Source organism: Carettochelys insculpta, chromosome 31, assembly GCF_033958435.1.
Source record: "Carettochelys insculpta isolate YL-2023 chromosome 31, ASM3395843v1, whole genome shotgun sequence".
Classification (NCBI taxonomy): domain Eukaryota; kingdom Metazoa; phylum Chordata; order Testudines; family Carettochelyidae; genus Carettochelys; species Carettochelys insculpta.
This window is the reverse complement of record NC_134167.1, coordinates 2,742,144-2,756,063: the sequence shown is the minus strand read 5'-3', so window position 1 is coordinate 2,756,063 and position 13,920 is coordinate 2,742,144. Positions and strand designations below refer to the sequence as shown.

At 44.7% G+C, this 13,920-nt stretch overlaps 1 protein-coding gene across 2 annotated transcripts in view; it reads left to right on the top strand.

The window, feature by feature from the left end:
* The window catches only part of DOCK5 (dedicator of cytokinesis 5), a 131,866-nt gene that overhangs the window by 43,735 nt on the left and 74,211 nt on the right, over window positions 1–13,920 (top strand). For both annotated transcript variants that reach the window (XM_074981598.1, XM_074981599.1), the window contains exons 4-6: window positions 4,743–4,798; window positions 6,644–6,740; window positions 12,837–12,985. In XM_074981598.1, coding sequence (XP_074837699.1) covers window positions 4,743–4,798; window positions 6,644–6,740; window positions 12,837–12,985 — 302 coding nt within the window. The remainder of the gene's footprint in view (window positions 1–4,742; window positions 4,799–6,643; window positions 6,741–12,836; window positions 12,986–13,920) is intronic.

Genomic DNA, 13,920 nt, shown 5'->3' with positions numbered 1-13,920 from the left:
AGTTCCATGACTCAGAATGTGAAATTTTATTTATTCTTGCAGCTAGGACAATTTCACATGGCTGATGTCCATCTATAAGATCTCAAAGCATTTCCCAAACAGCGGAAGTATCATTGTACTGGTACCTATGGGGTGTGACTTTTGCAAGTCGTCACTGCAAATAGGGGGCGGAGCTGAAAGTAGAACCCCAGGAGTGCTGAGTCCCATTTCACTGTCCTGTCTGGGGGACCATGCTGCAGTTAAATTTGAAAAACACTGTATGTTTTTGTTTCTAGTAACAAGTAAGCATCAGTCCTACTGTAGAACCTCAGAATCTTGAACATCTCAGGAAAGGAGGTTGTTTGGAGTTAAACAAAACTGTATGGTTGTCCTTGAAAACGTTTACAAGTGAATTGACTTCATGCAATTTTGAAACTTTACTAAGCAGAAGTAAAATGCTGCTGTCAATCAGCTTAATTTAAATTAAACAAGTGCAGAAACTGTCACATCTTTTTTCTTTAAATTTCCCTTTATTTTTAGTAGTTTACTTTTTATGCAGCCGGGGCCCTTTTTTTGGAAGGGAGTGGTCTCTGCTGCTGCCTGATTACATACTTCTGGTTCCAAATGAGGTGTATGGCTGACTGGTCTGTTCCTAACTCTGAGATTCTTTCATTGCTGGTGTTACAAGGATTAGATGTGCTTGCTTTACTTAAAACTTTAAATTAAGTACGAGCATTTTATGTGATTGCTGTAGAGAGAAATGGAACTTGCCATAGAGAAAAAAGAAACTTTTTCATAAGCCTAAAATTTCCCACTGCCTAAATGTGTTTGGCCACAAAACCTGGTAAAGTAGAGAGCCTCTTCATGGTTTTGATGGACTTCACGTCAGGCTCAAACAACTGCCCTTCTTTCGCAGGTTGGATTTATCCACTGCTATAATGTTTGACTATTACTGTTCTCAACTGCCTTGGAATATTTGTCTGTCCTTCTGCTGACTGGTGTGCAAATTGGTTCTCAGTCTCTTTGGCTCTCTAAAAGTAATTGCCCAAATCCTGAATGATGTTAGTTCTAAGATTAAAGATTGAGCTCTCGGGAAGTTTCTATTGCGTGGAGCAAAGTAGCTGATTTAAGGCTGTTCTGCTTTCATGTGAATTATGCTTAGTGCTCTTGGTATTTGTGCTGCTAATTGGCCATCAGGTAGTTACTTTACCAGATGTCCGAAAGTATTGACTTTCATCTAGAGACCAGCCTCAAGCTGCAACTCCCCGTAATTCAGAGCAGGGAAACGGACTTATCCAGGCTCTGCTCTGTTGTGCTGAGACCTGAACTTCAGGGGGTTTTTGTTCCCTAAATCTGCAGTTTGTTAATGGAGTGCCAAGGGCTTGCTTGTTCCACTGCACAATGAGGCAGGGCCCAGCGATCCTGTGCAACAGGGGATGCATGACGGAGTCTTATATATCAGTGTCCAGTTAGGAGTAGCAAGCTGGTGAATATACCTCAATGCCGGTTCCTGGGTTGGCAACAGGCTACTTCAAGCTCCGCCACGTAGCCCATAGTTGCAGGGCTGCCTCATGCTCTTGGGGAGAGAACTTTCCTGTTAGGGAGCTACCTGGAGATATGGTCAAGGTGATCTTTGCATTTGGTTACCATGGTAGGAGAGGGCCTTTGAAGCTGAAAACCCATCCAGGGCTTCATTCTGCAAAGTGGAGAGCAGCCCTTCACTCCCCCAGCTTCAGGCAGTGTTGCAAATCACAGAATCCTGGAAGATAAGGGCTGGAAGAGACCTTAGGAGGTTACTTAATCCAACCTCCTGTTCAGAACAGGACCAGTCCCAACTAAATCCTCGGCACCTTTCAGGAACAAATTTCCTTGCAGTTGGTGGGGGGTGGGAAAAGACCAGGAACCAAAGCCAGTTGCTCTGGATTCTGTTATCTTTGGATGACCATTCATCAGCATATCTGAAAACCTTTGAAACTGCTCTGCTTTTCCTTTCAGCTTCAGCTTTCTGGGGCAGACAGTTTGAAAGCACTATTTTAATAGAAATTTAGATGTCATTTATTACCCAGCCTTGTGACTTGGCATCAGGCTAACATTTGGTTGGGCTGCAAATTGAAGAGTGCGTATGCAGCTAATTATTGATCCTCGAGGCATAGATAGGGGGTGGGAGACTGGTGACATTTTTATGAACCCAGCCGGGCTGCTGTTGAGAAAGCAGAAGCAGAGTTATGTGGAAATAGCAGGTAAATCAAACATTCAACTGCACTTTCCATTTCGTGTGATTCATGAAAGCTTGTTTGAAACAGATCCACTTCTGTGGACCATGTGGTGTCAATTGTTCAGAGAGAATACAGAGACCAGACATTGTTCAGTGTAAGCTTGGGGTGGGTGAGATACCACCCGCAGGCCAATCTGGCCTGACCCATGGGCTGCCTGCTGGGACCCTCAGACATAGGGCAAGACACAAGTTGCTTAAAGCAACACAGGGCTGCCTCACACTTCCTACTCCACGTAGCTCACTGTTCCAGACGCCAAGGGGAGGGGAAAGCTGTGTATGCTGCTCCCTTCCCCAGCCCAGCAAAAATCTCTCAGCTCCCATTGGCCAGTTTCTGCTTTCTGGACCATAGGAGCTGAGAGATTTTGGTGGGGGGTGCAGCAGGAGCAGCCTGCAAAGTCTTCCCCTCCTCCCCCCGCTCCCTTTCCCGCTCCCCCTGGACACCTGGAGCAGAGAAACACATGGAGCAGACAGCAGGTTTTTCCTCTCTGGGGCTGCAGCAGGCAGGGAGCCTGACTCCGAGAGCAGCTGGCTGTCATCCGCCTAGATAAGCGCCTCCTGGCCCAGGCCAGCCTCTGGCATCCCCACCCAACTCTCTTCCACAGGTTAACACCTAAACCCGCTGCTCTCCCCTCCCCCACGTCACAACTTCCTCCCAGACCCTGCAGCCCTCCTACATCCCTCCCCGCAGGCTGGAATCCTCTCCTGCACCCAGACTCTCTCCTGGATCCTGCCTCTCAAGCACCTGCCCCAGGTCACAATTGCTTCCTTCACCCAAATCCCTCTCAGATCCCCCACTCTCTCCTGCATCCCATCCCCTGCACGGAGTTTCCTTTTGCACTCAACCTTCGATAAATGTCATGCAACTCGACATAAAGCCCCAAGACGCTACCAGATGGAGTTAACTTTCTCTCACTGAAATGTCTGTGTGTAAGAAAGCATGAAAAATACACTCTTACAGTTGGCTTTGTAGCCTTTGGATGGGTCTTGTTAGCAAACTCCCATCCTGTCAACACTGGTGTTTTTATACCTCAGTACTGGTAACCAGGTGAAACATTTAAGGTGGTGTTTAACTGGACACTTAGTTCCTTGGCATGGAATTAATCAAACTGTGAAACTCCACTGGAGTGAAGATTTGTTTATTGTTTTACTGGCATTAGAGGACTATCTGCCTATACAATCCTTTGTTCTTCTCCACACAGAGACAGTCCCTTCAGGTTTCTCTCACCTTATGTCAACAGTGGTAATTTTAGGCACAGTTTAGCAGTGTCTCTAGGTCTACCCTACTGTTATAACCTAGGCTGTATAGATTATAGGTAACAAGATATGCCTGCTCACGCCACAGTCACACAAGTGTTTGCCATTTAGACATGCACAATTTAGCTTAGTATATAGTTACTATGTTGTAAATAGGAAACATCATTCAGTCATCATTGAACACTCTGGGTTCTGTATTTTCCCTATTTAGGGTCTGAGAAGACATAGAGCACAAGGAAAGAAGGCAGGATTCCTAGATTCTGTTCCCAGGGTGGCTGCAGGCGCACTGCATAACTATGAGCAACCCACCAAGGCAAAGGTTTTAGAAGAGTCTGTTAATTTTGGAGCTTCTGCTTTTGAGAACCTAGTTCAAGACTTCTAAGCGCCTTTTGCTCAGAAGTGCTGAGCAGTCCCAGATTTTATAGAAGTCAACAGAACCTGTGGGCATCCAGAAGCTGAGAATTATAAAAATTCGGGAATACCCTGGAACGTTTTGGGGTTGGGCTCTTGGGTTTAGCCTCTTGGTGTGCCAGTTTGTCCAATCTGTAAAATGGGGATAACGCCTATCTGCCCTGAGGGTCCTGAAGCACAATTAATGCTTGTAAAGCACTTTGAGTTCCTGCAATGAGAGGTGCTACACAAGTTCAAATATAATTATTGGTCTCTTTCATTACACCAGGGAAAATGCTCCAGTATTATTATTATTATTATTAACCTATTCCTAAAACAGTCACGGGAGCTGATTCTAAGGGGTTCTTCCTTCTATTATATATCTAGAACCAAAGAGGATTTATCTTAAGGAAGACAGCTATGACGACATCAATCTGGGAATTGGGAACTCTGTTGCCGTCTCTAACACTGACCTACTGTGTGACATTGAGCAAGTGACTTAACCCACCCCCCCATTTTCCCCATCTTTGCAAAGCCATTTGAAAGCAGCAGATGAAATGGTCTTTTAAGTACACAGTGCAGTACATTATTATTAGTATTAGTATTATTTCTGGTTTGTTTTCCCTGGACTTTATTGCTTCTGTTAGAGCTTACATAATACCAAAATTAAAGCTGACACGGATCACAACATATATTGTACTACAGTGGTTTGTTATTAGATTGAATTTTGGCAATGTTTATTTGATTTGTGCCTTGGAGCACAGCTGACCACGTATTTTCCCCCTCTTTGTTGCTGAATGATGTATCAGATATTACATTATTTCCCTTTCTTTCTTTCTTTTAGGGCATTTTCCCCAAAACTTACATTCATTTAAAGGAGGCAACTGTGGAAGACCGTGGGTAGGTTGGAGGGAGACCGGAGATATTGTGTGGCTGGCAGAGATGAGGCTTACCATTTCATAAAAGAGCTTCCATTCCTGCAGCTTGTCATGCATGCTTTTGGTGTTTTGCATTACAAGTGCTATAACCCCAAGTGGACTATTGGATCGGAGTTATTTCTCTCTTTGCCAAAACGTTATACATCTCCAATTGGACACATGATAGACACAAAATGTTCACACTTGCAAGGATAAATTCAAATATCTTAGACATGTATGTAGCAGACCAGATCAGTCAGCTTTACATTAGGTTATTTTGGTATCTTGCAGCCAAGCAGGCATCAGAGTGTGAATTCTTTCCTTCCTGATAGACATTTTAGGAACACATTCCCAATCTGATCATAGAACTGGAAAGCACCTCAAGAGGTCATCAGGTCTAGTCCCCTGCCTTGACATTTGATTCTGTGATCAACTTTGAGAGAGGGAAGCTAGCAGCAGCAGGAAGTGACTTTAGAAGGAAAATTTTCATCTATTTAGCCAAATTATTACTGAAAGCAATGACTCCTCAAACTGGAGAACTGTGAACAGAGGCAGGCGTGTCCATTCAGCATTTAATTTCTTAGCATACGCAAAAAAATTAAGACTAAAAGAAAGTTGAAAGTTATTTGCATTAAAAATAGGAGAACAACGCATGTAATTCAGAGAAACCCCAAACCCACTTAAAAGTCTCAGCATCTTAGTGTGATTATCATCAAAAGGATCCAGGCTTGCCAAAGGCGGGAGCGGGGCAAAGGAGCTCCAGCCACCACTTGTGCTACTTTGGCAGTGACAGCAGCTGCAGCTCCGAGCCCTTTGTGGGCAAGCGTGGGAGAACAACACTGAATTCCAGGCAGCACTGAGGTCCCAATGCCCTTGGCTCCAACCCTTCTGGGGCCGTCACACGGGCCCCCTCCGGCTTTGCCCTGGGGCCCGTAGCAGCTGTCAGCATCACTGAATATATCAGTTATCTTTTAAAATCCATCTCTAAGATGTAAAGGCCTTGCAAAGCTGTGGTTCTCTTGTGATTTGATTCTTCTCTTCTCCAAAGTGCTCTTTTAAAAATGGCTGCAAACTTTCACCACAGTGAAACTCTGCTCTGACTGAGGTTAGGGGTGCAGGTACAATGGTGATGAGCATGATATAATAATCTGTGTAGAATTAGATTAATTGAATTCTATCAAGCCAAGAAAGAACTAAATGGTTTTAAAGTCACACCTCTTTTTGTTTCTGTGCAAGTCTGGTGTAAATCCAAACTTCGAGTGCGCCCAGAGGAGTGCAGTGGGTTAAGTAAACTTATTTAATAACCAATTTAAGATGAACAAGAGAGCTTCCCAGCATAGACAAGGCTTCTGTTTTCCGGTATTTGGGAGGCATCTGGTATTTTGGTATCTTATACATATGCAATGATAGTGACCAGACAACCTCGTCTGAGATTGGAACGTTGGAATTACCACACTAGATCAGAGCCAATGTTCATCCACTCTTCAGCAGTGGCCAATGCCTCAGAGCCAGGTGTAAGAGCCTTGTGGCTGTACAGGTGAATCTGTCTCTTATATGCATCCTTCCCTGACTCTCCTACCTGGAGATTGGCTTAAGCCCCAAAGCATGAGGTTTCCTACCCCTTCCAAAATTTTTGTTGTAATTTTATATGACATCTCTGGATATTTGTTTCTGAATCTTAAGTTCTAGGCCTCATAACTTCCAGTGGCAGAGAGTTCCACACTGGTCTTATATGTTGTATGAAAAACAAGTATCCATTTATCTGCTTTGAATATGCCACCTTTTAATTTCATTTCACATCCCTATTGGGCTTTATTCTTCTCTCCAGACAACATGAGACAGTGATTCCAAGTGAACTGCCTCTGGTTCAAGAGCTCACTTCTACACTGAGGGAATGGGCAGTCATCTGGCACAAGCTGTATGTGGTGAGTATTAGCTTTATCCCTTTGTTGGTGTTAGGTGTGGGATTTCTGCCTCCCGCAGGCCAGAGTGTTAAAACAGAAGTAAACAGAAGAGTCTGACAGGACCTTGTACAGACCCATCTTGTCCCCATGTAGCTAGCAGCTGATGTTCATCTTCAGCAGATAGCTTTTAGGATCAAGGACAGAGTTCATTTCTGCCTGTAGGGTGGTTTGTTCTGGGAATTGGACCCATTTCATTTTCAAATGTATTTTCCCCAATTTGGTAGCTTTTTGCATCTGGTGTATGCTCCTGTAACTCTGGAGCTGCAAACAGTGGTCTGATTAGAAGAGAAATGGTGTCAGTGCGAGATGAGACGCAGGGGGCTGTGGTTCAGGACTTCTGGATCTATTGTCCCTATAACTCTTTGGTGTCTATCCCAGCAGCCATCATAGTAGCTACTGCTACAGCAAACTAGCCACGTTATTGTGAAAATATATGTATTGTTCAAGCCAACTAGCTACACTCAACTGGCCAAATAACCACATGTGACTGGTGGCTAGCGCGTTGGACAGAGTGGTCTTAAAAAACAATGAGAAGTCCTGTGGCACCTGATAGACTAACAGATTTTTTTTTGGAGCATAAGCTTTTGTGGGCAAAGACCCACTTTGTCAGATGCATGTCACAGGCGACATATATCTGACGAAGTGGGTCTTTGCCCATGAAAGCTTATTCTCCAAAAAAAATCTGTTAGTCTATCAGGTGCCACAGGACTTCTCGTTGTTTTGGCAGATGCTCACTAACATGGCTAATCCTCTGATACAGTGGTCTAAACTCACTGTATGCGCTAGAGTAAGTCACTGAATCAGCAAAGTGCATAAACCTCAGCAACTTAAGTTAATTAGTGAGTGAAACACCTGTTGAACTGTGGCCTATAATTTCCCTTTGCTTCCATTGCTTGATATCTAAAATGAGTGTAGTATTGAACTAACTCAGGTGTATAGAGAGAGTATTTTCAGAGCACTTGGAACTTCAGTACTTCCTTCTGCCTAAAGATCTCACGGTAGCATTGCTATAATAAGAGGAAGAAGGAGTAGCGATTTATTTCTGAGGAAGTAGGTTTTGCCCGCAAATGCTCAGGACCTAATCCATGTGTTAGTCTTCAAGGTGCTACAGGACTGCTAGTTATTTGTGACTGACATGCCTACAGACTCTGAGTCTGTTGAAGTTTAGAGGGTGAATGAGAGGATGGGACTTGTAGGACTGAAGTTCTGTCCTCTGCACAAAAACATTACTGCTCTTGAACAATTGAGTTAGAAGACATAACACCCACTGTGGTCAGGAGTAATCAGTGCTCAGGACATGTCATAATTAGCATTGAGTTACAATCAAGCATTGTATCATAATTAAGATGGAGTTAAACAGGACAGTCATAATCAGCTGGTTGGGTGGCTTGTGTGAGTCACTGGTTGCCAAGGTGAATAAGGATTCCTGTAGAGCCTGCCACAGCTGAGTGATTTCATGACAGGACAAGACTTGGCTCTGCCGCTGGCTTTCTGTGCATGTTTGGGCAAATTGCTGGATCTTGCTTGATTTCTTTGCTGCCTTTGCAGAATGCTTTTTGATTTCTGAAAGGCTGGTGATGATTGCACATTGAAAGGGGTATGTGTCTGTATTCGTACAAAACACAGCATACCTGTAGAGTAGAAAGACTTCTGTGCTGCCTTTTCCAGAACAGAAACAGTTTCTGATCTGACCTCTCTCTCCCTGGGGGAATGTGCCATGGAGATCTCTGGTGAAATAAGACTTAGGAACTTCCAGACACTGTGGAAGGAAGAGCCATCTCATGAATAGTTTTCTATTTCCTGAACAGCTCCGTTTACTTTCCCAATCCCCCATGACCTTTCTGTCTTCTCTGTCCCACGGGCAACTCACTAAAATATTTTCACTGAGTTTCAATCTGCTGCTGACTGTGCTCTGCAAACAGTCTTCCCAGGCAATGGCCAGTACGTAGTAATTTGCTCATCAGACTGACTTGTGTCTGTGGTGTATCTTTGATGGAAGGATTAGGTGCTTTAGAGGCCCTCTGTGTCTTTGTTCCCTGCCTGAGGGGGCATGCTCAAGGCCAGCCTAACTGTCCGTATTTTTATATGAAACAATGCACAGGCTTCTCTGCTAGCTGGAGATGTCTTTTATTTTCTTCTCAGGCTGGGCCAGCCACTATCTCCACAGACGTTGATTGGAATTAATCCCATTGCGTTATCTTGTGCTGATGCGTATTAGCTCTGTGTCTGTTGAGGAAGTAGACAAATAGGAGGTATAATGAACCATATGGTCTTGGAGTCATCCCTGGGGGAATGCCCCTGAATTTGATGGCGTTCTCCTAGGGATAAACTCGATCTATTATTTACAGTCATATCATCTTTCGGTTTATCCTCTTATCAGCCACATCGAAAGCCCTTCCAGAAGGGGAATTTGCTTGCTGTTTGGTAGAGAACCTGGAAGCACTGTGCCATGACAATACCAAGGCTGCTACTTGATCCTCCATGTACACCTTACAGGGCACAAGTGTGATGAGTTTCAATGTGAAGTTGGTGTAAGCTGCTAAAGAGTCCCGGAGAGTCTTTTTGCAAGAGTCTTTTTGACTTGTAAAGCTCTCCAGCTGCAGAGTGTCTGGAGTGCCGCATACCTCATATTGCATGTGACCTTCCAGCATTCTTTGTTCTGGTTGCCCTGCTTTGATATGAAACACACAGGGTGCCATTTATTTCTTATTTTGACTGGCATATTAAATAGTCAGCCCTCCATGAGGTTTCCTGAAGTCTAAGCTCCGTTGGTTGGCACTCACTCGGAGCCGCTGTATATTGTCCCAGCCCAGACAGAGTTGGCAGAGGGCACAGACCGTTCTGCCAAAGACCCCAGCTCCATCCTCTCTCCTCCTTATTGTGCCTGAACTGAGGGAGAGGGAAAGGTGAGCCCCAAACAGAGCTCATAGGCAATGCAGGGTGACTGCTGCTGTGTTGCAGGGATGAAGACAAGAGAATGGGGTCTAAAGAAGTGACTTTTCTTCCTAGCTTCCCTGCTGACTCTTTAGGTGGCTTCCTTTTTCCATTTCCTCACTCAAAAAATGGGATAATGGTGCTTTTCTCTCCTCCTTAAAGCACTTGGAGCTCTCTAGGTGAACAATGTCTCATAAAGGCTACATATTAAAGATTTTTATAGCTCCATTGAGTGCTCCATAATGGCATTGCTGATTTTCACCCTGTATAAATTTGGTTTGTCTCATAGTAGCACCTAGCAGATCCCGCTAAGGTTGGATGCCCTTTATGCTACAAGCTGCACATCCTTGGAGTAAGAAGGAGCTCCAGCCCAGAAGACCCTGCAGTCTACCAAACAAGTCAGGAAAAGGATGGGAAAGGAAGCGTGGGTACCAGAGGGAGGAACCAACAAGAAGTCCCGTGGCACCTTATAGACTAACAGATATTTTGGAGCATCAGCTTTCGTGGGCAAAGACCCACTATGTCAGAGGGAGGAAGCAACTTATCGAAGGCCATGCAGTCAGCAGGTCATCAGGAGAGCCAGGACTGCATTCTTTGTCTCTGACACGCAGTCCGGTGGCCCTGCCTTTGAACAAAGCTACCCCTGGGTAAACAGAGGCTGTTTGAAAAGTTGGTCATTTTGCTGAGTTAGGCTGAAATGCTGACTCAAAGAAAAACCATTCTGAGTTCAGGATGAATTTTCCTTTCTTCCAAAGCAAAGTCTTCAGGCAGATTATAAATACTGGAGCGCAGTTTTTCTTCAGTCAATGGTTAGTTCAAGCTGCACAGTATGTGCTCTGAGACTGTAATTAAGATGAGAGAATAGTTTCAAATTAGCTCCAAACATTTTTCTTAGCCACAGTAAGTTTATCCTATTGAAAAATTTCATCCAGCCATAAGTGCATTTTGTTTGTGGTCCATGGAACCACAAGAATTTTTTCCAGCCTCTTCGTTTAATGAGAGGCAAGATGTGACGCAATTTCTGTGTAAAGAGAGAGTTTTGTTCTCGGCTTGTTACCTAAAACCCTTTAAGAGTCTAGCCTACGAATCTGTTTTTCCTAAGAGAAGACATACTTCATCTCTAATGTGACTTTACTGTGGCTGTGTCATTCTTAAAATAGACTTGAAAAGCGTCATGGTTTGTATTGGATGCAGATTTACTTTTCCCCCAGTAGTAGTTAAAAAAACTCAAAGGGTGGATGGAGGAGTATGGGGAGAGAAGCAGAATGGAGAAAAGGAGTGGGGAGGGGATTTTTCTCTTTGGCAGTAATTCATTTTGCTGCTGTGATGTCTGTAAATTACTGCAAGACTAATACCAACAAAAAAGGGGTATGCAAAATATTCTCATGATTTCAAAGAGACATTTGGTAGATGGGAGAGAGCTTCCCTGAGTGATTTTTCTTAATAACATGCTGCGTCAGTATTTCAGATTGTTTTGCAGTGAAAAATGTGTCGACTGCAGGAAACTCAAGAGAACAAATTGATGCTTTTGGGATGCTTGTGGGGCAAACTTGTATAGTTTGTAAGGTCTTCTTGCTCTGTGTTTGTACAGCACCTACAGTGATAGATCCTGGACCAGGACTCCTAGATGCTATGAGGTACAAATAATAGAAAATAGCCAAGTTATTAATATTTATTTGCACTCTGTTGGCTTTATAGGAGTCAACCCCAGTCAGGATCCTTTTGAGCTAGCTGTTGTCCAGACACACAGCAAACACCAATCAGTGCCCCAGAATGCTTGCAGTCTTCAGGTAGAATGCTGCACCCATACAGGCCTGGCCTACACTATGATGTGCTGTTGATCTCCTTCAACTGTGCTATTTGCATAGCTAGAGTCAATATACTCAGTATGGCATCTTGCCTGTGGTAAGGTTGGTGGGGGTGTTCTCCAGTTGACACAAGCTACTCTGCTCATTTTGGTGGAGTACCAGCGTTGATGGGATAGCACTTGGAGATCAGTTCATCGCGTCAAAGCAGGTGTGATGAGTTGATGGCCGGTGGATTGGTCACTGCAGCGTCTATCCCCCGGCGCAGTGTACACAAACCCACAGTGACACTGGCACACTGGCAGGTCTCTCCCTTGGCCCCGAAATCTCTCTGTGGGCTGTGAAATGCAAGTCTGAGCCTGCAGTGCCCTGATGGCTGCCCTAACAAAATGTCACCTTTTGGATGGATTTTGAAAGTTGGAGTGGAGAGGCGTTCTGGACAGGACCTAAGAGCAGACCACTAAGGCCATGAGGTGCAGGGACTCAGTTCAGCTTGGGTTCTGACTTTAAAATATAGTTGCTGGCGCTGTGTAAGCAGGGGTGGAAGCAGGATTCCTGATTAATCACGTAGTGTTTCACTCAGGTAAAAAAGGAACCTTTTTGTTTCAGATACCAACAATCTGGAAGAGTTCAGGCTGGTGCACGTAGGTGATAAGTGAGTTGAAATTAAGGACAAGACACAGTCACTTAAATGTTAAGTGTGTAGTAAGAAACTAATTCCTACGAGCCTCAGAGCTAGCATTATTATTTAGATTTTAGTCCTCTGCAGCGGGCCTGAACAAGATGAGAGCTCCCCTATGCTGAGTGTTTTACATACTCGTAACAAGAGGTAGTTCCCATCCCAAAGAGCTTGTAGGCTAAATGGACAAGGCAGAATGGCCTGGGAAAGAGGCTTACCCAGACTCTCACAGCAGGGCCAAAGATCAAACTCAGGTGGTCTCCGAGTTCTCATCCAGTGCCATTCTGTCCATCTAATCCAATCGACTTCTGTAATGTGACCAATTTTGGTGCTGCAGAAGGGCTAGAATATGTTTCGTGGCGATGAGATTTGTGTGGTGTTGTCTGCTAAGGAAGTGATGGAAGCCTCGTTGCTTGTATCATTTAAACACTGGCAGGACAGAACACTGAAGAGTGAAGACTGTAAGGAGCAATCTTGCATGGGAACTGGGGCTACAGGATGGGTCCTAGCAGGTGTTTTGTGTCATTATGTTTGGAGCTGATGATGATTCCTGTTGACTCACCCTTTGGAAGACTTCTTTGAGCTTGTGGTTTTCACCACACAACCGGTCTGGCATTGTCGTTCCTTTTTCCTCTGTAGGACAACAAGATGACACAGTTTTGGCATTTACAGCAGATGACCTATAGCCTGATAGAATGGAGGTCACAGATACTCTCCGGGACCCTTCCCAAAGATGAGCTGGCGGAACTCAAGAAGAAGGTCACTGCTAAAATTGACTATGGCAACAGGTAAGCCCCACTCAGCATTCCACGTGGAACCAGCTCCCAGTACACTGTGCTCTGAAACCTGGAGTCCTGGACATGCACTTGCCTTGTGTGATTAGGGTTAACCTGGTAGCAGCAGCAGCTGTCAGTGGAGGCTGCAGCTCCCAAAGTAAAGTCATGGTTTCTTACCTAGGATGATAATTGCATTCCAAAGACTTGTTGGCACTACACCACTTCAGTCAAAGTATGAAAAGAAAATCCACTGATCTGCTCAATTTAACAGATAGCCTACAGATTTAGGGCCCTGCCCTGCAACTTTTGTTCCTGTTAGCTGCTCTGTTAACCTCAGTATTAATGACTCTTGTAAAGAAGGATTGGGCCCTCCCGTGATGGTTTCTTTGATACGGGCTGTATTTGGCCAGGATAAGAGGCAGTGTGGCAGAGCAGGATCCTGGATTGCAATTTGTTGCCTTCGTTCTTCTTGTGTGTGACCTTCAGAAGCTTTTCCAGGCTGGGGCTGTCTCTCTCACTTCGTGTGTAGGTGCAACACGCAGCACAATAAGGGCCTGGAGGTTCTCCCATAACACACACATACCAGGCAAATGGAGTCTGGATCCTCTGGTTTCAGGTTAGTGAAGCCAAACCCCAGCTGATGAGGGTTTCGAAGTTCAGACTAAACCTCCTCAGCCCAGGTGCCCACTCAGATCCCTCGTGGTTCACCCTCAGTAAGAGAGAGAGGCCCACAATGAAACCCAGACGCAGAATTGTCTCAGACAGTGGACGAATGCAGCTCTGAATCAAATCGCCCTAATCTTTGGGGCACACACAGTTCAGAACCCTGACCTGAGCTTTGCTGCTCTGACCCCCCTGGAGCTTCTACTGTGAGTGTCTTCTGATGCTGATGTTGTCACTCACCCATCCCTATCTCCTTCACTCTATGTAATAAACTGCACTGCTAC